The sequence below is a fragment of the Rhinolophus sinicus genome, chromosome 17, assembly GCF_057876585.1.
Source record: "Rhinolophus sinicus isolate RSI-liver-muscle chromosome 17, RSI-T2T, whole genome shotgun sequence".
Taxonomy (NCBI): domain Eukaryota; kingdom Metazoa; phylum Chordata; class Mammalia; order Chiroptera; family Rhinolophidae; genus Rhinolophus; species Rhinolophus sinicus.
In genome coordinates this window covers 184,558,653-184,585,605 of record NC_142517.1, presented here as the reverse complement: position 1 = coordinate 184,585,605, position 26,953 = coordinate 184,558,653, and the positions used below count along the sequence as shown (strand labels likewise).

Sequence of the window (26,953 nt, the reverse complement as noted above, 5' to 3'; positions counted from 1 at the left end):
CCCATGTAACGTTTTATGGAGATATGTGCAAATGTATACTATTTTCAGTTATCTAAAAATTAGGTATTTTGGAATAGTTTAGAATAAATTTTTTTCTAGTTCTGCCCATACTTTTCCTCACAATTGTAGACTCAGCATCCAAACAAAAGAGCCTATAATTAATACCTATAACCCCACTATTGGCTATAGAATGAATTTTTAACATTGAAAAATTAACTGTATTTTTTTATTTAAAGCATAGCACACACTTCGGTGTTTTGTGGGATAAGACATAATACAAAGATGAACACTTTATTTCCCTTTTGTGAACTCTAGTTTTGCAAGATGAAAAGTGTTCTGGACATTGGTTGTACAACAGTGTGAATGTACTAAATACTATTGAACTATATATACACTTAAAAATGGTTAAGATGGTAAATTTCATTGTGTGTGTTTTACCACAATTTAAGAAAACAGTCTAAGAGAATGGTTTACACCTTTTTTAGATGACTTTTTATTTTTAAAATATCAAGGATATTACATATACAGAAAAGCCAGAATTCTGTAATACGATTTCCAGTATTTACATATGCTTTATAGATACTGTTAGCACTTATTTCAGTGTATTTTTAATGTATGAAAAATGAAATAAAAATGTTAATTTTCTTTTCCTTCATTTCAAAACACTGACCTCTGGTCAGTAGCTTTAGCAACTAGATATTTCACGTGACTTGTTCAGTGTTTTTGCACTGAGATGTGTCCGATTAATGTTTTTAAAAGAGAAGAGATCTTTTTACTTCTTTAAAACACACTGCAGTACACAAAAATCTTCTAAAACATGAAATGAAGAGGCTCAGAACAGATTCATAAAAAGGAGTCCATGGTAAAGAAATAATTGCAAACTATTGTTTGCGTGCACAGAGATAGAGAGAGAGAGAGAGAGAGAGAGAGAGAGAGAGAGAGAAATCTGTTAAAACTGCTTTTAAAATCTCATATAAAAATTCTATTTCATGGTAATAAAAAGAAAATCCCAGGCAGAAGAAAAATACTTCAGAAAGTCTGAAACAGAAATTAAAGAACACCATTTCTTTTCTCCATCTTGAAATACTTCAAAACAAGTCAACATGAGTTTCTCTTAACACCTAACCATTCAAATGTTGCTTTATTGTGACACTAAACCAGTAAATCTTGTTGAGGAAGCCATTTGCACCAAGCCTGTTCTAGCTACATCAGTCTTCCTATCAATCAATCATTAATTTATTCATTAATTTAACCAATTATTGAACATTCTGGAAATGGCTGGGAATGAGTAGAAAACATAGGGATATGTAATACAATAGGTTGACACCCGTGGAATGATTCTAGGATTGAAAGGTAACCAGATGAATTGGTAAGAGTATGAGAAAGTTTAAATAATTTCAAAAATTTGGGGCAGCCAAATGGCTCAGTTGATTAGAGCGTGAGCTCTCAACAATAAGGTTCCCGGTTCAATTCCCCATGGGATGGTGGGCTGTGCCCCCTGCAACTAAAGACTGAAAACGGCAACTGGACTTGGAGCTGAGCTGTGCCCTCCACAACTAGATTGAAAGACAAATGACTTGGAGCTGATGGGCCCTGGAGAAACACACTGTTCCCCAATATTCCCTCCCCCACAAAAAAAATTTGTTAAGACTTTATAATACTTAGTAAATGATTGAAGGATTGAATAAATGGGAAGTGAAGTTAGCCAAAAAATGATCCACTGATACAAATACTAGGGTGACTACATCCCTGATAATGCAACTTCTCCGTGCTACTTTAATAAATGCCATAGTAGACTTGAGGATATGGATGGAATTTGGAACAGAACTGTAAAGCTGGCAAAGAATGTCTGGAAAATACTTCTCCTCTCCATCTTTTGCCCCACTTCTTACATATGGAGTATAAACTCCAAAGCCCCCAATTTTCTCTGCCCACCAGCATTCTACATTACTGATCAAATTAGCAAAGAAACAAACCAATGAACAAAAACATTAAAATAAACAAAAATAATAATAACTTATGCCCTTGTGTACCACTCTGAATTTCAAAAAAAATGTTGAGTACCAAACCATAAACAAAGATGGTGAAACTAATCAAGGAATCACAGTAGTTAAAATAAATTAGGAATCACACTTTTCTTCAAGCACAAGAAAATATCTTTCAAAGTCTTAGCTTTACTATGTGCAACTAAATCTTCTACAAATGCCACTCTCTGGTGTGCAACACTATTTACCTAGAAAGTCAGGACTTGATCTGTTCTGCATTAATGCTACCTCTGAAGTTTAAGTATCTTCTTTATTTTTCATTTTTTGAACAGGTAACACATGACATGAATATCTCAAGATATTCACTGAAAAGTCTCCTTCATACTCCTAGTCCCCCTTAACCCACACTCCCCCATACACATACACTCATATATATAGAAGTAATTAATATTTGTACTTTCTTGTGTGTCCTTTCAGAATTTCAAATATACGAACATGCATGCAGAAGCAAATTTGAATATATGGTTATATCCACCCCACACCCCCAATTGCAATACTTAACAATATACCAAGGAGATCTTTCTAAATTAGTTCAGAGAAAGCTTTAAATTCTTTTTTTTTAAGCTTCTTACTATTCTGTTATACTGCCGTACCAGAATCTTTTAACCTGTTCTCTATTAATGTATAGTCATTTCTATTATGTTACTATAACAATGCTGCAATGAATGATTTTGTTTACAATCATTTCAAAAATGTGTATACATCTGTAGGATAAATTCTCAGAAATGGAATTATTGAATTTGGAATTTAGGTATTGTAAATCCAAAAGAGCATAATGATTAAAAAATAAAAAAGTTCAACACAGTTCCAATTATCTTCTGGATGCATTCTCTGGTTTGTTTTCTTTCCCCATTAAATGGACTAAGGAATGAAAAATATAATATGCTGTGCATATCAACATTTAAAGTAGTCATTACCCACAAAACACATAAATGAACAAGAATGATCATATGTGTATTACAACCACAGTCCTGGGAGATCTCTGTGATTATCTGTAATCTCTGTTTCACCAGTTTGTAATCACACAGATTGTGATTCTGTGACATTACCAAACAATCTGAACACCCTGCAAACCACATCATTACCATACATTGTGTCTTAGCCAACTGTTTCTTATCTAATACCATAGCACTATTTTTAAAATGGATAATCACTTTTAAAAAAATCATTTTAGAATAATGCAACGGTTGAATGCTTTGGGTGCTTAGATTCTCAAATACTCAGGCAGCTGAGTGAACTCAGGCTATTATACATATGGATTATATTATATTATATTATATTATATTATATTATATTATATTATATTATTATATGCCATTCAGAGTAGGCTAAGAGAGTTGATTTATTTCCTAGGGGAAACTACATAAACAACAGTTCTTGAGAAACGTTGCTCAGAAATTTTGAGGCTGCCAAAGCATCTTCTAAAGATCTCATGCTGCTGCCCCTAGAAGTAGATAACCATGCTGACAGGCAAAGGGGTGGGCAAATGAAGTAGTGGGAAAAAGGGAAGTCCATGACAATATCCTGAGGATGTTTGTAAATGTGCTTATTAAGAGACCGTATCACTACAGTCCAGGGACTAGAGGTACTAAAATATGCTTGAAAGAACGCACCAGGGAGCAGGTGGCAAAGAAAGATCAGGGAGCTGAAGGGCAGTGGCACAGCTGGGCTCTATCGGGTTCTTGGGAAAAGAATTGAGAGAAAAGATTTCATATTGGAATAGAAATACCCTTTACCATTCATTTTATTTTTTTGTCCTGGTTCCCTTATTGCCTCAGAAAGTTATATTGTGTAGCTAAGAAAAAATAATGTGAGACACACTGTGATACCTATTGCGATACTGTAATAATGTGATGATCATAATAACGGGGCGATAGGGAGCTAAGACCCCCTTAACTAATCCATCCACTCTGGCTTCATTCTAGTGTGCCTTCCTGAAACACAAAGATAGAAAGCAAAAGGCCTTTTGCTAGACTCTTCTGCAGCTAGCAATTCAGATCTGATGTAGCATCAGCCAATTGACTGCACTAAATGAAAGATCTGGAAGGCAGAGGTGAGATGGATCTGTTCCTCTGCTGTTTATGAAAGCAAAATGGCTGGTGGAAACTTTCGATTTTCCCTTTAGGGACCACCCAGATGTCTTTTTCTACCTGAGGGCTTTACTGCCTGGAGCAAGGGCAAGAACATTTCTCAGTAGGGCTTCCATTGGCATTTTGGGTAATGCCTCAGTTGTGCAAGACTAACCCAAATGTTGAGGGATTTCAAAATCTCCGGTCTATGACACTCACTACATGCCAACAGTCCGCCCACCCTAGTCATTGTAACAGTCTTTAAAAATGCTTCTAAACATTTTTAAGGGCTTCTTCCAGCTGGAGGAAGAACCCTTGTCTTGAGAAAGAAAGGATATTATATATAGTACATATATTCCTTTAATTCTCCACGTAAATGGTCAGCTTAACATCATACAAAAAAAGTAGAAAACAGGCAGACAAAGAATTGGTATCTCTCTTTGGAAATTGTCTGAGATATTTATATTATTTTGAAATACCAAATAAAGAAACATATATGGAAAGTTTACTACCCACACTGTACACCTTAATTCCATTTTCTACTCATTTTGGGAATGAGGTACATGGGCAATTCTATTTAGAATCAAGAACATTTAAAAGTGTTATTATGGACTGCCATGGTTCTTATATTTGAAAGAGAGTGTACCCTACAAATTATACTTATCATAATTGATTTCCCTATTTTTACTAATAAAGGAATATACCTGCCTAATTAGAGCTTTTAGTCATCATGAAATCAAACTATTTTATGTTCTGTAAATAAAATCTCACTCAAGTAAAAAGATTCTGACGTACGTAAACCTATGAAGTCTTATTAAGCATAAATATTATTTTCAAGAGGTTTTTTTTCCCTCAACATCGACAATTACTTACCCTAGGAACTTAACAGTTAAAGACTCTGGGTCAGGAGCTTCTAATAAATTTGTAGACTGAAAACTGAGAATTCTATATAATCGCAGATTCATACTTTAGAGTTACTACCAACAAGAATTTAAACACAATAACTTGCCTGTGATAGTCAGAAAGCTCAAGCTAAATTGTTTCTCTGGCCTAGTGGGAGAAGAGGGTAATACTACAGAACTTCTACACTTTTTATGTTTTGTATATTAAAGACCTCTGCAGGAATTTGGGTACATCTTCAAAATAGAAAGAACTTACACTTTGAGTAGAAATAATCAATACTTTTGGAGTAGGAACACAACTCTAAGTCCACATGTGCAAATATAGGAGGCTTAGAGATTCCTAAACTTTTAGAGGGAGTTAGCCTTCAGCAATGACCAAAATCGTAAGAAAAATGCTGCAATGCAAGTTGTAATGCATCCCCAAAAAAGTCACTTAAATTATTTAAAGTGTGTTATTTTATCAAACTTAAAAAAATGCCCATATTTAACAAGGAAGGAAATGTTACCATGTGCTTTATAAAAAACAAAACAAAAGAAACTTTCTAGTATATAACACCTAAAGAACCTGATTAATTTTTAAGTCAAAATTTACTAAGAAATGTCTTCTACTGCTTATCATTTCAGTGTGTTAATTACATCTGGAGTATTTTTTAGAATATAAAATGAAATTGAAATTTTATTCAAGTAGCTATACCTATCTATGGATATTTCCTCCTCAAATAAGACATAATCAGGGGAGTTAGGAAACATATTTGGAGGAATGTAATCACCTTGTATCTAAGTTATTGTTTAAACAATTAAATCAAATAACTAACTAAAACACAGTCTATCTGGATTTTAAATAATGTGCTTCCTCACAGGTATTTACTTTTCTTAATTAAACAAAGGAAACTTATTCATTTTCCCTGATTATGTGCATTTCTAAGATCTTCTATAGCAAAACAATGTCTTACACATACTAGGAGAGAATTTACTGACTTGAACTGAATAACATTTATTGAATGTTATTCAGTTTACTACTGAATTGAATGTTATTCAGTTTATTGTCTACTACTATGTAAACTACCCAATACTGACAGAAAAAAACATGGTTATGCAGCGGGCATGAAAAATACAAATTTATGCAAAGAACAATGTTTTCCATTTTTGCTTAGTATAATGATTAGATATAGATGTAAAAAACAGCAGTGATGGAGCGTAATAAAGTCAGGAATGGCAACACTGGGCATCTGATGGGTGCTAAACTTCCTAAATCTAAGTTCCAGATTTATACCTAAGTATAATGGAAGTGTAAGAAACAGAATCACAGAATTTTGGGTGAGAACTTATTCTATCTACTATAGTTACAAATAAATATCTATCAGATAGCTCCTGAGAATACCTAGATTACTCAAACCACAATTTAATATTATTATAATTTCTCATTAATTTCCTGTAGTAGGTTGAATTATGGCCCCCATAGGGGCATGTAGTCCACTCTCTACATGCCAGAATCTGTGAGTGCGGCCTTATTTGGGAAAAGGGTCTTTACAGATATAATTAAGGATCTTGAGATGAAATCATCCTAAATAGGATGGCTCCTAAACCCAATGACAGACATCCTTATAAGAGAAAGGCAGAGGGAGATTTGAGACAGAGGTGAAGGCCATGTAATGACAGAGGCAGAGATTACAATATGCAGCTACAAGCCAAGGAACACCAACTGCTGGCAGCTACCAAAAACCAGGAGAGACGCATGGAACAGATTTCCCCATACAGCTTCCAGAAGAAACCAATTCCACCAACATCTTGGCTTCAAATTTCTGGCCTCCAGAACTGTGAGAGAGTAAATTTCTGTTGTTTTAAGCTATGTTGTTTGCAGTAATTTCTTACAGCAGCCCTAGCAAACAAATACACTTCCATAGAATATTTCCATAGAAAAAAACATTTAGATGAAACCAGTCATACTTAGGATCATTACATACATCTTAGAGCTGTGTAATTAAAACACATGGAGGCGAGTCCCAATGGAGCCAGCAAGCTAAGTACTTGTGTGGTTGTTTCTTGGAGACTGGCAGTGCTTGCAGCAGGGCTGACCAAGTGACTGGAGAGCAGATTGCAGAATTCAAAGCTTTTTCACTGTGTGACAGGATGGTGACAGAACTAACAAAGGAATTGGGAACCATAATGAGGTCTCTTGGGTAGAATCCCACTTAAGCAGAGTTATAGAACATGATTAATGAAGTGGATGCTGATGGTAACGGTACAAAGGACTTCCTGGAATTTCTGACAATAATGGCAAGAAAAATGAAAGACACAGACAATGAAGATGAAATTAAGGAGCATTCTGTGCATTTGATAAGGACGGCAATGGCTGTACTAGTGCATCAGAGCGTCACCATGTGATGACAAACCTTGGACAGAAGTTAGCAGATGAAGAGTTTGATGAAATAATCAAGGACGCAGATATTGCTGGTGATGGTCAAGTAAACTATGAAGACGTTACACAAATGACAGCAAAGGGAAACTACTGTACAATATGTGCTCACTTTCTCGTATAAAATTGTTTGCCTTTTCCTTGTAACTTATATGTAAAAGGTTTCCCCCTACTGTCAAAAGACAAATATGCATGTATAGTAATTAGGACTTCATTCCTCCATGTTTTCTTCCCTTATCTTACTGTCATTGTCCTGCCTTATTTTAGAAAAGTGATCAAGTAACATGTTGCATGCGGCTTACTCTGGATAAATCTAAGCCCTTCTGCACATCTAACTTAAGTGGAGTTGGTCAAACGAGGGAACAACTGGGTTATGCCTTTTTTTAAGTTTTCATTAAGAACTATTAGCGTGTTGTTGTTGAAGTATGGAGTTGCAACTTGCATGGACTATGGACAGTCAACAATATGTACTTAAAAGTTGCACTACTGCAAAACAGGTAAATTAACCAGGTACTCATACACTATTTTTTTGTACTGCTGGTCCCATACCCAATACATTTTCCTTTATTGTTACTTGCTTTTTAAACTTTGTTTATCAACTTAAAGAAAAATCTGCTTGTGGCACAATTTGCCTCAAATCCATTCCATGTTATATATTTGGTTTTTTTGTTTTTTGTTTTTTTTTTTAATTTATTGGGGTGACAATTGTTAGTAAAATTACATAGAATTCAGGTGTACAATTCTGTATTACATCATCTATAAATCCCATTGTGTGTTCACCACCCAGAGTCAGTTCTCCTTATATTTGTTTTTTAATAAAAAAATTTTTTTACCCAATTTTACCAGAAAAAAAGGAAGAGAAAAAAGAGGCATTTTATTCCAGGGATACAAGGATGGTTCAACATCCACCAATCAATCAATGTGATATGACACATTAATAAAATGAAGGATAAAAATTATATGATCATCTCAATAGATACAGAAAAAGCAGTCGACAAAATTCGACATCCATGTATGATAAAAAGTCTCAATAGAGTGAGAGGAAATGTATCTCAACGTAATAAAGATCATATATGAAAAGCCCACAGCTAACATCATACTCAATGGGGAAAAGCTTAAAGCTTTTCCTCTACGATCAGAAACAAGACAAGGATACCCACATTCACCACTTTTATTCAACATCGTATTAAAGTCCTAGCCAGGGCAATTAGGCAAGAAAGAAAAAGGCATCCAAATTGGAAAGGAAAAGTAAAACTGTCTCTGTTGGCAGATGAAATGATAGTAAATATAGAAAACCCTAAAGACCACACACACACACACACACACACACACACACACACATACACACACGAGTTAGAAGTAATAAATGAATTCAGTGAAGATTCAAGGATACAAAATCAATACACAAAAATCAGTGTTTCAGTTTTGTGAGATGAAGAGAGTTCTGGAGTATGGTTATACAATAATATGAATGTATTTAAAACTACTGAACTTATTATACATTTAGAAATATTTAATATGGTAAATTTTATTCTTGTTATCTGCAGTAGTTGTGTTCTATAAAGTCGTTGCAAACACAGAATTAGCAAACACTGAACCACTGCTCCTACGGGAAATACTGGGTTAGATTCCTGTGAGCCTCTAATTAAGACATTTTCATCAACCCATAACCTTCTTGTATATGTGTTTCTGCTTAAAGATACCTTATTTACTATAATGCATAGTGTTGATTCATTAACATTGAAGTCAGGGCTGATAGCACTTTAACACATGCCTGAAAGAAGCTTATCTAACACATGTGTTTTCTCCATAAGGCACATCACAGCCTTCTTGCACTTAGGAACACTAGACAGAACTTCAGCAGTAGGGGCCCATTTTAAACCAAAAATCACCAACAAAAATGCAAAAAAAAGTGGCACTAAGTAGACTGTAAAAAGGACACTTGTTTATAGTATGAGAGCCGCAACAAGAAGGCAGAGCATAGCCTTGATCCGCCTTAGCTGGGAACATGCAGCTCATGTGACTCAAATTTTTTGTTATTCTGTGCATGTCTCTGAACGACTGAGATAGCACCACAAGTATTGATTTCGGGGTAACAAATAAATTTTAGCAAGTAACAGAAGTCACAAACATGGAATCTGGGAATAATAAACATCAGCTGTATTTTATTCATCGTAAAAACCTTTAAAAGTATACACTTGAGAAAAATACAGAATATCCATTGTTTCAGGAATAACTTCTATAGGTCGTTTTTGGGGAAGGGGTATGAAAGATGCATAAAATATATTGAAACAGAAAGATATTGAAACAGAATTATATCTTTGTTCTATTTCTCAACTAGAAGGACATAGGAACTTGACATAGGAATATTTCATGGGAAACACAACAATACTTCCTTCAAATTAAAAAAACAAATCACAGAAGATAGGCTGTCATATAAAACATAAAAATCAGCAGAAAGTGTCCTTCATGATAAAAGGAGAATTAAATGAGGGAGGGTGTTTATAATAGTTGGTTTCTAAAAAGACTTTAGGCCAATTCTATCATTTATTGAATGTTTACTATATGCTAGACACTTTACATACATTATCTTGTTTAATCTATACGACCATATAAATTAGACTACTATTCTGCATATGAGGTAATTGTTACATAGAGAGACTAAGTTATGAGATCTAGGTTATGTTTAGCAAATAGAACAGCAAAGTTTTAACCCATGCTCTGAGATTGAGAGCCAATGCACTTAATCATTATGTTATATAACCTCCCAAAGAATCAAATGAATATTTTTGAAACATTTTACTTCCCTCCCTCAGATGATCCTAATTTTTTTAGCAGTTGAATAGACTAATTTAATATTATGGCTAGAAGAAAATGAAATCACTACCTTGAAGAGGTATCTGCAGCCCCATGTTCATTGCAGCATTATTCACAATAGCTAAGATAATGGAAGCAACCCAAGTGTCCACTGATAGATGAATGAATAAAGCAGATGCAAGATAAACACACACATGAATATTATTCAGCCATAAAAAAAGGGAAACATTGGCATTTACAACTATATGGATGAATCCCGAAGGCATATGCTAAGGAACATAAGTCAGACAAAGAAAGACAAATACCATGTAATCTCATTTATATATGGAATGTCAAAAAAAAAAGAGAAAAGAAAAAGAAACAATCCCATGAATACAGAGAACACATTGGTCATTGCCAGGTGAAAGGGGTGAAGAGAGTCAAAAGGTACAAACTTTCAGTTATAAAATAAAAAAGTTATGAGGACCTAATGCATAGCATGGCGACTAGAGTTAGTAATACTGTACTGCATATTTTAAAGTTGCTAAGAGAGTAAATCTTAAAATTTCTCATCACAAGAAAGAAAATTGTAACATTTATGGTAACAGACATTAACGAGGCTTATTGTGGTGATCATATCACAATATATACAAATAGTGAATCATTATGCTGAATACCTGAAACTAATAATGTTATATATCAATTATGCCTCAGTTAGAAAAAACAACATATTAAAGACAATTGCTATTCAAATAATGGCTAGTTTCATCTTGGTTTTGAATGTATTTGAAGTGTTTTAAAGTATCTATGACTCTACTTTTTATGGTAGGGTGACATCTGAAACCACTAAATATTTACCAGATGGATAATCAGTTTTTAAATATGAAAATATGCAGAAAGTTCTCAGTAATCAGAGCTACTAGAAGGAAATGAGACAGTTAAGGCAGATAAAGAGGAACACACATGTAATGGGAAATCATAAAAGACAAGAAACATTGCAGATGTTAAAATAAAGACATGTAAATTATTTCTTGATCTACATCTAAATCTTTCTAGTATTTCAGAAGACAATTTATTTTTAAATACCAGTCAATTCCAGCATACATACTTGGGACTTAGATTTTACAGAACAAAAGCTTCCAAGGAGGTTGTCAGTAAATCCAGGTTAGTCTATAGGTTTTACTTTATTCATCAGGACAATCAAATAATATAAATTTTAAAAACACCAACATGAAGAGGGACTACTTTCTTGAGAAAATAGGGGCAAAGCAGGTAAGTATAGAGTGGGATTGACATTTCGTAGGGCAGAGCTAGCAAAGCTTCAGAGTGAAAACTATCTGACCATCACCACATAACATGTGTAAATAGAATCTTGTTACTATTAAAGAATTAATATTTTCTAAAGGATACATACTTTTCTCTATTTCACTTGTGCCGTTCCTTCTCCTCTAATATTTTAAATAACTTTATAAGGAACAACAAATTCGTTTTGCCTCTTGCTAAAATGCTTCATGAAATATTAATACTAAGCAAAGACTTTTTAGTCATCCTTATGTCCCATTTTCTGTTTATTCAATTACTTTAATGCTATCACAGAAGCAGTAAAAACTGAAAAATCACAATAAATTCACAATAGCTAAAAACCTACCTGTGGCTCTATGCCAATGTCAGCTTCTTTGAATGTAGGTTTTCTTTTCTAGCTTGGTGTGAGATAAAGACATTTGCTGCCAGATACTGAAATTAGAATTTCTAATCTTAACAGCACAGTATAAATTAGAATGTGATTTCTTAAACCTAGTTCTAGATGCAATTCAATCTTTCTCATCAACTTGATCCAACCATCAACCTAATGAATACTGTAAATAAAAGTATTCTTGCATTCTGACATTCATGTAAGAGCTTCCTACACTATATACAATGAATTAGGTTTAATATTTTTAAATGATTAATTTTTGCCTGCTTTTCTACTAATAATGATTTATTCATAGTTACGGAGATTAATTATACCAACTCCAGAAATCTTATTAAGAAATTGTTATAAAATAAGTGTCCAAACATTGCAATAATTATACACTTCTTTCAAACTCTAGGAATTTACAAACACATTAGGATGAATTAATCTTATAAGACAGTGAAAGAATATGGTAGATAGAAATTCATTTATTTAAAAACTAACATTCTTTTTAAACAAAGAAGATACTGCCAAGTTCTCAAGACTGGAAGAGACTCAGAATAATACCAGGCATGGCAAAAAAAATGTATACAAGTAGACACTTTGGTCAACATTGCTCAAGCAGTAGTTCACCGTAATCAAAAGTGTCTGGATGCTGATGGAGACCACTTTGAGCACGTCTTGTAATTGCAGAAGTCAAACGTAACTTGTATTCATCTTCTGTTTTCGGTATATATTGAGTATTACAATTTTAATACAGTTTTCCTTTCTTAAAATTTGTATACATTTTTTTGGCACTCTCCGTATATTTCACTTTCCCGAAGTGTCAGACTTTGGGTTTTAGATAGTATGTGGACATGTATTAGTGAAAGTTAGTTTTCCTTGTCTGCTTTTTAAATAAGAAAATCTCAACTTGGTAACAGTGTATCTCAAACACTTGCTATCCTCTTCTTTTAACAGAGAAAGCAAGCTTCAAGTATCAGACAATTTGGGAACAATATCTAATTAGTAAATAATTTGGTTTTGTTTTCTACTTAACTTATTTTTAAATAAAAAAATTTTAAAGTTACCCTCTACTTATGATACTGGCTTTACATTTACAGTAGTGATGAAAAGTTTCCCTTCAAAATACATTTTTTAAATGATTAGAACAAAAATATTAAATAATGATGTTTCATGCGAATATAGAAAACATCTGCAATATGTACTTAGTGGTATACAGATGCTATGAAAAAAATCATGAAGGGGTTCTTGAATTTTAGGAAATATGATCAAGTATTTTCAAAAAAATATTTTCTTTCCCCCTCTCAAATGAACAAACAAACAAATATAAATAGGCCCCGTTTCAGTATAGAGAGTAACACTTAATAAAAATTGAGTATAGAAAGTAGTGGGTAAAACCAATAGAAAGTAATGGTTAATAACACACTCTCTGGAGGCAAAACACCTAAGTTTCAATCTTGGCTCTACTGCTTATTAGATAAGTGACTTGGTAAATTACATTATCTGTGCCTCGGTGTTGTCAATGTAAACTAAGAATATGACAGCAACCATTTCAAGTTTCTGTAAGGGTTAAATGCAAAGGTTTAATACAGATAGAGCACTTAAAACACTGCTGGCACATAGTGTGTACTCAAAAATGTTATTTAGCTAGTTTCAATTTCACTATACATTACATATCTGAATTCCCTTTATGTTTACTGAAAAGACTGCTCAGTCTGTCTAATAACTATAATCCTGGTAAAGTGAATTAAAATTTCACAGCTAGATTTATCCCATCTGGAATAAATTCTCTACAAATCTTAAAAGCAAGACACATTAAATATTAATCTAACACTAATATCTTAAGGCCAGAGGGAAATAGAACTAAGAACAGCTTTTGTTGATAGTGAAAGGAACGACAGTGCCTGAAAAAGTTAACGCATCATATTGGGTACAACAGAGGGAGAGTTTCCTAAGAAAAAATAGAGAGCCTCAAAAAATAAGCTCTCAAAGGAAGTACCTAATCTTTCTCAATTCCATAATTCTGTCCAGAGCCAGGTCTACTTACAACTATGTACTAAACAGGCACAGAACTACTGGCAAGTATTTTATAAGGTTTCCATATAATGAAAGAATCAAATATGGTACCTATCCCCATATAAAGAGACAAACTACTGAAATATAGACTCGCCAATAGAACAGAAAAAATAATAATTGAGGTACAAAGACCTAGAATATGAGTTATCAACCCATAAATCTCATCTTTAGCCAGTTTGTCTTGGAGAACTATCTAATAATAATGTGTTTCTAGTTGAACACATGCTATTGGCCTCTGATGGCAACCTCAGATCAGGGGTTACAGCAAAATAACTGACATGGATTTCTAAATATCAATTCTTTTTCCTTTCCTTTCTTTCTTTTCTTTTTTTTTTAAAGGTAACAATTCTTCTTCATGGAAGAACACGACATGTATGCTATACTTCAGATGCTGGGATTGGAAGGAAAAGGGTGTTTTTTGAGAACAGAGGGCTCATGTCCTTACTGGCCAGAAATCATTGGTGATCTGTAGTCTGAACAGAACTTTAATTTTTATGGCCTGTAACAATGTTCACATCCCTTTTCCCAGCATTAATAATTAACTATTTAATTATTTTAAAACATTTCATTCATGTCTCAATGAAAAGCATCAGTAGGCTTCCCATTCTGCTAAATTTTCTTTCCAGAATGAACAGTCTGCACAGATTTCACTTATTTGTGCCCTATCTCATTGCCTCCAAAATACTATGTAAAAGCAGTTTTATAAGACTACACAAAATCTGTAATTTTTAAAAAAAAAAAAAAGAATTAGAGGGAAGTAATCTTTCTGAAATCCCCTAACTCTACATCAAAGTAATCCTTGAATGATTATAATGAGAGACTCTGTAGCTCAGCAAAATACAGAAATTCATTTATGGTCATATGGTTTTTAGTTTGTCAGATTTTTCCCTGACAACCCATCCCTCACATTATATTCTTCAAGATTCACTGCTATCATACATTTTAGTTTCTATCGCTAAGTACCTACTGGTCTTCACCTGCAACTGACGGTGGGAAAAAACAAGATTTTTCTGAGGAAAGAGAGCTATATGTTGTTATTCTCAGTCATCCATACATTCCTTTACCACTGCTGGTTCTAACCATACTCAACGTACAAGCTATAGCTGTAAGAAGGCAAGCGAATGTGGTTGAGGATATTGTGTAAATGCATATTTGATGAGACAGATATAATTCCAGTAACAACAATGAATGGTTTGATGTCAGGAAGTAAATTGCTCAGCTGAAAACAATCTAAAAAGAAATGAGTAAGATTAATAGAGAACATTAAGTACCTTCTGTTGTTCCCGAGAGCATAACCTCACTATGTGGCCTTTCAAAAAGCCATAACCAACTCGTTCACCATTTTCTTTATCAGTAGGAAAACACACTACAATTGTACTTTTCAAGTAAGCTTCTTTGAAAGTAAGATCATGTAATAGCATCAACTTGGGAAAAGTTTTCTATATTCCTGCATTACTTTAAAAATGAAAATCTGATGTTTTATTTTTGGGAAAGTAAAAGAACAGGAACGACTATGGCTTTTTTGCACTTTCACTATGATGAATGTAACAATAAGGGAGTTAACAATTATTTTTGTTTTTTTCTGCTCTTGCTATCCCATGAACTACTTTGCTACCTTTGTGCTTTTAACTGAAAGTAGCAACCACTTTTCAATGAACACCTTGTCCATTAATGAATGCATCCATTAAATTCATATTTGACCATATTAAAAAAAGAAACAAATCTCATTCCTTTCAAACATTTGACAATACAGTCATGTGCTGCATAATGATGTTTGGGTCAACAATGGACAGAATAAACGATGGTGGTCCCCTAAGATTATAATAGAGCTTAAAACTTCCTATCACTTAGTGACATCTTAGCCGTCAAAACATCACAGCACAACGTATGACTCACATGTCTGTGGTGATGCTGGTCTAAACAAACCTACTGTGCTGCCAGTAATAAAAGTATACAGCACATAAAATTATGTACAGTACATAATACTTGATAATGATAAATACTATGTTACTGGTTTATGTATTTACAATACTATGTTTTTAATTGTTATTTTAGAGTGTACTTTTTCTACTTATAAAAAAAATTTCACTATAAAAAAGTGTGCAGCAGCCTTATACACCTATTTACCATGCGTGTCTCTTGACTGCATCATTTCTCTTGTGCTTGATTTAAGCTCGTGTTCTTTTATAAATTTAGCGTCGCCTCAGTGTACAGTGGTTATAAATCTGCAGTACTGTACAATAGTCCTAAGCCTTCGCATTCACTCACCAATCACTCACTGACTCACCCAGAGCCACTTCCAGTCCTGCAAGCTGCATTCATGGTAAATGCCTTATATAGGTATACCACTTTTTAAATCTTTTATACTATACTTTTACTGTACCTTTTCCGTGTTTAGATACAAATGCTTACCACTGGGTCACAATGGCCTACAGTAGTCAGTACAGTAACACGCTGTACAGGCTTGTAGCCTAGGAGCAACAGGCTATCCCATATAGTCCAAGTGTGTTGCAGGCTATACCATCTAGGTTTGTGTCAGTAAGTACCCTCTACGATGTTCACACAATGACAAAAACCACCTAATGACACATTTCTCAGAACATATCCCCATTGGTAGGTGGCGCATGACTGTATGTCAGAACTGAGACATTAGCACATATCCCTTTGGCTATCAAATTATTCATTCAGCACGTATTTCCTACACTTCCACTATGTGCCTGACACTGCACTAGTCACTGTGGAGACAAAGGGGCATTAACAATAAGTCCCTATCACCAAAGACATTAGAGTCTATTAGAAGAAACAAAGAAACAATTGCAAAATATATGAAAATTTAGGTATATCTGAAACTTATTTGCAAAAGATTTCACAAAAAAATAGTAATCTGTATATGTATATATAGAGAGGGAGAATAATAAGGCAAATATAGCAAAATGTCAACAACTGATGAATATAGGATAAAGGATATAGAGGAGTTTTTGTAAATTTCAAATAATTTAAAAAAAATTTTGTTGGGGGCCCAAAGTATTAACACTTGACATGTACTGTCTACCAATACAATGAGAGGCAAAAAGTTAAAGGAAGATAAGCTATAAGTCAAATCTGCTAGAGAAAGACAACCACCCAAATAACTCATCCTTCTGAGTAGCATGGTTACTCATTAGGACAGAGGGCTCTATTTTTGACTGAACTACCTAAATAATAAGGAGACATCATCAAAGTTTACAGATGTGACAAAGTTTAGAGTGTCTTTAGTTGCACTGTTGTGGCTGCCTAGATATCCTGAATCGATTTAAAACATTTTCCTTTCATGGTCATTTTGACTTTGGGAAAGAGCCAGAAGTTGCACGGTGCCAGATCTGGTGAATAAGGTGGATGAGGACACACCAGAATGTTTTTTTACCTGACAGAAATTGCCGTACCAGAAGTGATGTGTGACATGGAGCACTGTCACGATGGAGGATGAAGTAAAGACACTCACAAAAGAGGACTTCCAGAACTGCTTCAGAAAGTGGCAAGAACGATGGATTAAGTGTATTCAAAGTGAAGGGGGTTATTTTTCAGGGGGATTAATGGCAAAGTGTCTTTTACTGTAATACATTTTTTTTATTTAAACATTCACTGTATTTTCGATCACATCTCGTACAACTATTAAAACTGACGGTTATGAAACATGGAATAACCTGGAAAATCCTTATTATTTATGTTAAACAAAAAAGCAGAATCAAAAATGCATTTATATCACCCATACAACTATATAAAAATTAAAGAAAAAATACTAGAAACAGTCAAAATATTAAAAGTGGTTGTATATAGGTAAAGATTATTAAAGATTATTTTTCTCCTTTCCACTTATACAAGTAATACTCAAATATATTCTTCAGTATAACATATAACCTCTCCCATCAACAGTTACCCCACACCCCCTTATCTATCTTTAATAAGTTTGCTGCGATGTTTCTCTTAATTTTTAAACATAAGTACATTATTTTATTTGACAAATATTTAAGTTAAATAGTAAATGGTATTTTTATAATAAAAAAATTTAAGGAGAAAAAAATCACCATCACCAAACTTCTACTTGATGTACTATTATATGACCATGAACAAAAAGTTCTGCTTCCTAATTTTATATTTTAATTAATTTATTTAAACTTCAACACCTACAACTATTTTTGTTTTGGTTAAACACCTAGCATTTACAAACTAACTGTTTGACATTCTATATAATAGGGGTTATTTTTCTTGAATGCGAAAGCCAATATTCATCTTTCTTGCTAATTTCAAATTTACTTAACTTTGTTGTTTGAAAAACAAAATACATAAATTGGGTTAATGTTCCCAAATCAGGGCACTTCACTTAAAACACTTTCCCTTTTTATTGTGATAACATGACTGATTCCTAGTGGGCAATACTGCTTTTGGTTCAAAAGATCCCAGTAGACCAAGATCCAGGTAACAATCTGAAATGCAGCTTTAAAGATCTTTGAGAAGTTATGCACAAATTCACTTCTCTTTCATCTAGATAGATGTACAGTGAAAATTAGAGATCTTGTTTTCTTTGCTTGTTTGTGAAACAGCCAATTCAGTATAATTCCTCACAAAAGCTAATGACCTTGAGTAGACAGAAAGACTACATGAAAATACTTTCTACTGCTTTCAGTTTAATGTTTAATCAACAAATCAAACAAAATAATCCAAAACTGAAGTATGGACTGATAAAATCTGTTGACAGAGCGAGAATTCTTGAGAAGTGCTCCATTTCAATAAAACAACATATTTTTTAATTTTTAAAACTTTTTATTTGGAAATAATTTAAAACTTACAGAAGAGCTGCAAGAATAAGAACAGTATAAAGAATACCCATATACCTTTACCCAGATTCACTTATTGTTACCATTTAACCCAATTTGCTTTATCATTCTTTCTACACATACACACGCGCACGCACACTTGTGCATACATGCACTCATGCACATAATTTTTGAACCATTTCAGGGACAGTCATATACATATATCATGGTCCTTTATTTCTAAAAACTTCTTAGAGTATTTCCTAAGAATACGGATATTCTGTTATTTAACCACAGTACTGTTATCAGCTTCAGTAAATTTAACATTGTTTAATCACCTATTTTGCCAACTGGCCTAAAAATATCCTTTATCACATTTTTTTGTATCCAGTGTAGGAGTTTAGGTACTGCTTAGCTGTGAAGTATTTTTAGCCTTCTTTAATCTAGATCATTCCCACAGTTTCTTTTTCTTATATGACATTGATATTTTTGAAGAATACAAATCCTCTTTATGTACTAGAACATTCCTAATTTAAGGTTTGTCTCATGTTCCCTCATGATTAGATTCAGGATATGCATTCTTGGCTGAAATACAGTACTACATTAGTGATACTGTGTCCTCCTCAGGGTATCATGTCCATCTGCCCACCATGAGTAATGCTCCTCAACACCTGGTCAAGGTGCTGCCCAGTTTCCTCACTTTATAATTACTAATTGTTCCCTTGCAATATGTGGAAGACACTTTAGAACAATGCAAATATCCTGGGGCTCTTTACTGAAACTGCCCCAGATTTAGGATCCTTTGATGATTCTTGCCTGATCCAATCCTTATAGTGATGGCTGCAGAATAATAACTTTCCAACTGCTGCACGCCTACATTTATCAGTTGGCACTTGGCCAACTGATTCTACTTTAAACAAATGCTCTTTCTTCTCCCTTCTCTGCTATCAGTACAGACTCATGAATTCATTTTCCCTCCAATCATTTACAATTTATTACTGTCATTTTTTAGCACTCAAATTGTCTTGAATTAGCCAGTGAGAGTTCATTCAAGCTGGCTCCTATGTCCTAGTAACAAGTTTCCATCCTATTTTGAGACATTTTTTCCCTTACTTTCTAGTGTTAAGAGATGTTTCAGTTCTTATCTTGAATCTATCCTGCTCCAGTCCTAGAATAAGTCATTTTTCCAATGAGTTCAAATTCTTTTGAGTAGGGAGTAGTATCAGAGACTAAATTTGGGTGTCACGTATGCTCATTGCTACTGGGGTGCTTTTGCTTCTTATGCTTTTCAACAAAAAGAGCTAAGGAATATATGTAAGTATATTTCAGATGTATATAAACACAAATACGTACATACACACACACACACACATACACACATATATATATAATACACACATATGTATATTTTTAAAGTCATAAGTCCATACCGATACCTTGAATTACAATCTATTCACATTAAGATTCTCTTGCCTTCCCCCATACATAATTGTGTTCCTATTCCTTCAGTACGAACACTGGTTCCCAATATCATCAACACATATATTCATTTTCTTAATCCTATAATACAATACACCTATAGTTGTTTCAGAATTGCTTTGTCTACACTACTAAAAAAACAAACCTTCTAAAAAGAGTTCAGTATTTGTTCACGATTCTCCCCCCACATCTTACATCCCATCTCACCCAAAAGAGTATGTATACGTAATCAAATACTGTGTTTGTAAAATCCTTAGATTAGTTCTGTCTTTTTCCCTTAAGTGTGATTACGATATTTATATGAAATACAATTGGGCTCATTTATTTCAGTTTGCTTTTAGTTTTGGTTTTTTTCACTCCTTCCCAGCCTTATTTATTTAATTTTTCTTTCTGCATGTGTATAACAGGATCATGATTCCAAAAGTCAAAACTACATGCAAAAGGCTATATATATACTCAGTGGACTGTTGCTCCTTCCTATATCCTTTCCACTCCATTCCCTCTATGAATTATAAGGAATCAACTTCATTATTTTCTGGTTTATACTTTCTTTGATTTTTTTTAGATAAGTTTCCTTAACAAAAGATAGCACACTATATATGCTTTTTAGTTATCTAACATCACCTCTAGAAATCACTCCATATCAGTTCAGAGAGATCTTACTCATTTTTCTTCTTACAGCTGTATAGTTACTACTCCATTACATACATGTACTATAGTTTATTTCAATTAACTTCCTCTTCTTGGACATTTAGGTAGTTTCAAATAGTATGCAGTTACAAATAATACTGCAATGGATGCATATGTATTTTCATACTGTTGGAGGTGTAGCATCAAGATAAACTCCTATAACTGAAGTGCTGGATAAAAGAGTAAAAACAAGTGTAGTTTTCTTGGTATTGCCAAATTCCCCTCCATGGGGGTTGGAAAATATAGTATTTTGATTTACATTCACTTGGTAATATATGAATACCTTGCAAATCCTGGTGCACCTCTTTTGGATTTCAGGTGTTGGCTAGATGTAGTCTCATGATGCTGGAACTCTCCTTCTCATTCCTGCCAAACCTGAATGTTCTTATATTATTTTTAATTTTGCAAATCTTTGGAGAAAAAAATTACGAGTTACTTTAACTACTTACTGAGTGGTGTTGTATCTGGAGGTGGAAAATTCTCAGTGAAGTTGACATTACACAAGTCTGTGCTACAGCAGCAGAAGCGGTATGTTCCATTCTGAATTGAGGGAGGGGTGGTGGTTACTACACATTCTTCATAGTGACACTCCTGGGGATCTCCAATGTGAGACCAACATCCTACAAATTGATATGAATCTAAATAAATTAGGAGTCAAAACTAAAAGGAAAACAACAAACTAAGGAATAATTGCAATCTATGTGACAGAGAGTGTACACATAAGTTCTAACACATTTGCAAACCAATAGGAAATATACATTTTTTAAATAAAAGAAAAATGGCAAAGTATAAACAGGCATTTCATAGGGGAAAGAAGCCACAAACAAAATGTTTAACTTCATCATTAATAGAAGAATTATTATTAAAACAACAGTAAGATGTCATTTCTATATCTATGAAATTGTTCTAGGTTCAAAAAATAACATTATACAGTTGTAACAAGGATTCAGTAACACCCTCATACACTGCTGGAGGAAATGTAAGTGTATATAGCTCTTCTAGAAAGGCACATGGCAGTTTTTATGAAGAGACTTTAAAATATTCATGTTTTATAATCTAATAATTCTAACTTGAAGAATCTATTCCAAAGAAATAATCAGATAAAAACAAAGATTTATGTAAAAAAGATCTATACTGAAACATTATTTATTACAGTGAGAATCAGAAAACAACACACACAATGTTCAACAACAGACTAATGTGTAAGTAAATCATGATATGTATATACAACAAAATACTGTGCAGAGGATAAGAATGTTTTCAAAATATAATAAAGACATGGGGAAATGTTCATGATATAATTTAAAATAGAAAAAATTAGGTATAAAATTGTTTATACAGTATTACCCTAATTTTGGAAAAAAAAAGTACACACACCTATAAACATAGAGGTACATAGCAAACACATCTGAAGCGAATAAACTAATATAGTAAAAAGTTTTCAAGAGTATGGAATTGCAGACATTTCTTTTTCTTAGTTTCTGTATTTTCTAAACTTCATACAATAAGGATGCATTAGTAACATTACACTAAGAAAGATATTATTAACATAAGCTAAAAATCAATTACCCTTTACAAATTCGGTGTTTGTGGGTGATTATATAGATATTTTTAAATGTACGGTTTTCCAGGAGAAGGTTGTAATTTCCACCATGTCTTTTTTTAGATAAACTTCAGTTCCACGAAATACAAAGTTATTTCACGTAGAAAAAGTATTACTTGCCTTGTTTTACAAGATTTATGTCCCCTTTTGATTTCTCCCAGAGGCCATAGCAGGTGCTACCTTTTGAACATAGTATTGTTCCATTTTCATGAGAAATTCGACTCTCACCTATCCCAAGGTCTTGCTGATAAGGATCTTTAAACGCACATAGACGTTCTTGATTCTGAGAAGCTAAAATAAAAAAATAAAAGAATAACAAATTAATTTTACGATAATCTTTGTAAAACATTATTGATAAAATCTTAAGAGTTAATTTGAAAGGTATTGTAAATTTCCCTACTAAATCCCTAAAAAGGCTCAAATAAATTTGTGATTTTGTATTTATTCAGTAACTTCTTTCTCTTCATTAATTAATTTGTAACCTCCAAAAAAGAAGCAAACTTGAATATTCATTTCCCAAAAGCAATTCCCCTCTTACACAAATTATTCTTACCACTCTTTCTCCTATTAAATAATTTCATGTCCAAATAAAGAAGTAACATCATAAAAATGTCCATGCTCTAAATTATCAAACCTCCAAAACAAACTAACAAACATACAGGGCTAGATAATTTGGGGAAATTCTACAGTACTCACTTTTATTATATTTTACACTCAGTTGTACAAAGCTAAACACACATTAGGCCCCGTAAATTAAGGATGTCCTCATCCTTAGTGACTATAAGTGGATACATGGTTTCCTTTGGGGGGGATGGCAATGTTCTAAAATTAGATTGTGGTAATGGTTGCACAACTGTAAATTTACAAAAAAAAACTGTTCACTTAAAATGAGTGAATTTCATGGTAGATAAATTATATCGTAATAAACCTGTTTTTAAAAACTAAAGCTGTAAGTGGGGAAAAAGAAAATGACTTTCTGTTATAAAAATATCAATATAATGGCCAGAAGAAGAAATGCTCAATAATCCCTTATAGTACAGGGACAACCCAATGTATGAGGTGTGATCAAACAATACGGTGAATGTTTAAATAAAAAAATAATTATTATAGTAAAAGACACATTGTCATGAATCCCCCTCAAAATACCCCCTCTTGCTTCAAACACATCCCATTGTTCTTGCCACTTTCTGAAGCAGTTCTAGAAGTTCTGTTTCATGAGTGTTTTTAGTTGTGCTGTTGTAGCTGCCTCGGTGTCCAGAATTGATTCAAAATGTTTAGCTTTCGTGGTCATTTTGACTTTGGGGAAGAGCCAAAAGTCACACGGTGCCAAGTCCAGTGAATAAGGTGGATGAGGACACACCGTAGTTTTTATTTGACAGAAATTGTCATACCAGAAGCAATGCGTAACACGTAGCCTTTCCATTGTGATCATAAAATACGGTGAATGCTGCTGAAAAATGCCATCCAATGGAAAGGATGGGGTCTTCAATACAGGAAGTGGGCTGTCAAACCTTAGTAACAGTATGTGACAAGTGTCAAGTTGTTCAATGTAGTCAGTCGGGTGTGAGCTACAGTTGAGAGAAGGTGTGTTTTAAGGTGTGCCATAAATCATGCATCACAAACAACACATTAACATGAAATTGGCAAACGGTTTCATCCTCCATCAGGACAATGCTCCATGTCACACATTGCTGCTGGTACGGCAATTTCTGTCAAATAAAAACACTACGGTGTGTCCTCATCCACCTTATTCAAAGGATCTGGCACCCTGCGACTTTTGGCTCTTCCCCAAAATCAAAATGACCATGAAAGGTAAACATTTTGAATCTATTCAGGACATCGAGGCAGCCACAACAGCACAGCTAAAGAGGCTCTCGAAAGACATTCACGAAAGAGGCTCCTAAAACTGCTTCAGAAAGTGGCAAGAACGATGGGATAAGAGTGTTCAAAGTGAGGAGGAGTATTTTGAGGGGGATTAATGATAATGTGTCTATTACCATAACAAATTTTTTTATTTAACCATTCACTGTATTTCTTGATTACACTGTGTACTTTCAATGTCAATCTTTCTCCGTATACATAATCTAATTTAACTAATTTTAAGAGAACATTTGCCACATACTTTTTCAACTAACAAATATTTACCAATATTGCTGAGAATAAGAAAGAAGTAAAAGGTTATCAAAAGCAACAGCTGATCTTTGTTTCTTAAAGTAGACTTTCCTAATGTGTTTGACTAGCCATAATAATCGTATAACATACTTGGTCAATATATTCCTCATGGGCTTCTGATTTATTTCTTCATTTTGGGTGTGTATCTTATTTACCGTGTTTCCCGGAAAATAAGACCTAACCAGACAATCAGCTCTAATGTGTCTTTTGGAGGAAAAATTAATATAAGACCGGGTCTTATTTTACTACAATATAAGACTGGGTCTTCAGGCGGCCTGGTAGCTCAGGCGGTTGGAGCTCCGAGCTCCTAACTCCGAAGGCTGTCGGTTGGATTCCCACATGGGCCAATGGGCTCTCAACCACAGGTTGCCGGTTCAACTCCTTGCATCCCACAAGGGATGGTGGGCTCCGCCCCCTGCAACTAAGTTTGAACACGGCACCTTGAGCTGAGCTGCCTCCCGGATGGCTCAGTTGGTTGGAGCCCGGGCTCTCAACCACAAGGTTGCCGGTTCGACTCCCTCAAGGGATGGTGGGCTGCACCCCCTGCAACTAGCAACGGCAACTGGACCTGGAGCTAAGCTGCATCCTCCACAACTAAGACTGAAAGGACAACAACTTGACTTGGGAAGAAAAAAAAAAACAAGTCCTGGAAGTACACACTGTTCCCCAATAAAGTCCTGTTCCCCTTCCCCAATAAAATCTTAAAAAAAAAAAAAAAAAAGAAAGAAAGAAAAAAGAATGGGTCTTATCTAACATAAGACCAGGTCTTATATTAATTTTTACTCCAAAAGATGGATTAGAGCTGATTGTCCAGCTAGGTCTTATTTTGGGGGAAACACGGTAGTATAGCTAATTCACTAGCCCCTTTGCACTGGAGATGATTTATTAAAATAATGTTTCTGAACCTACAAAACTAAGACCAAATTCTAGAGAAGAAATGAAAGAGCCAATAAATGTGTACCCAAAACCATTTAATACTCATAGACCTGTCATATTTATTATAACAGAAAGCACCTCACAGTATTGGGCTAGGTAGATAGCATGTTCACAAGTAGGTAATACAGATTTCTACTCCTCAAACATCTTATACATAGTCTGTTTGGACATAGTAATTACTGAATTCAGTAATCACAGATAATAATTACTGAAAAATAAATGTGACTTGATTTCTACAATTTAAAACCACTCCAGCTACTCTTCTAGACAGTATTTACTAATATCAATTAAATGGCCAGAAAATATAATATAGCCTATTTATAAAAACTAATTCTAGGATATTAGCCTAATTGTGATTATACCATTTTTTATCCCTGTTGGGGAATATTGGGGAACAGTGTGTGTCTCCAGGGCCCATCAGCTCCAAGTTGTTGTCCTTCAATCTAGTTGTGGAGGGCACAACTCAGCTCCAAGTGCAGTCGCTGTTTACAATCTTAGTTTCAGGGGGCACAGCCCACCATCCCATATGGGAATTGAACTGGCAACCTTGTTGTTGAGCGCTCATGCGCTAATCAACTGAGCCATCCGGCCACCCCTCCAGCAGCTCAGCGGCAGCTCGTTGTCTTTACTCTAGTTGCGGAGGGCGCAGCTCACTGGCCCATGTGGGAATTGAACGGGCAACCTGTTGTTCAGAGCTTGCGTTCCAACCACTGAGCCATCCACCTGCCCTGATTCTACCATATTTTTACCACATGTAATCACATATTCAAATTCCTTTAAAGAAAAAATTAATTATATTTACTACATTATCTTACATATTTAATACTAATATTTCCTTAGATTATGCCCTAATTTGCAAACTTTACCAATTAGAGATTAAAACCAAATCAATTTCTACATATAAAGTACATACAACACAAAGATTCATACTTCAAACATTCAAACTACAAACAAAAACAAAGTTTTGAATTATTCATAAATAATATAGGAAAAAACAGGATGAAACTAAGACTAAACTAAGAAACAGTATAGCCTAGCATTATATTGTCACAGATCACATACAGAGGACTGATCATTTACATGTAAGTGTTCTAAATTTGTCAACAGCTAGACAAAGTTTGATCAGTCAAGTATGGTCAATTAGCTCTTTTAAGGGACATTCTTAACCAGGTATAGTACTAAGACAAAAATCTTAAAAAAAAGTTGCTCTCCTCATTTTAAACAGGTGATATTTGGTTATAATAACACTAAAACAATTTTTATTAACATAACCACATTAAACTGGAAATAATCTCATCCAA

At 34.0% G+C, this 26,953-nt stretch overlaps 1 protein-coding gene and 1 pseudogene across 1 annotated transcript in view; one reads left to right on the top strand and one right to left on the bottom strand.

Annotated features, from left to right (window-relative positions):
* Positions 1 to 26,953, bottom strand: part of BMPR2 (bone morphogenetic protein receptor type 2) — a 135,285-nt gene that overhangs the window by 42,161 nt on the left and 66,171 nt on the right. Inside the window, exons 2-3 of the mRNA XM_019726836.3 lie at positions 22,665 to 22,835; positions 21,391 to 21,561 (exon numbers count right to left, since the gene is read on the bottom strand). Of these exons, the coding sequence (XP_019582395.2) occupies positions 21,391 to 21,561; positions 22,665 to 22,835 (342 nt within the window). The remainder of the gene's footprint in view (positions 1 to 21,390; positions 21,562 to 22,664; positions 22,836 to 26,953) is intronic.
* LOC148754895 (neo-calmodulin pseudogene) lies at positions 5,710 to 8,675 on the top strand (annotated as a pseudogene).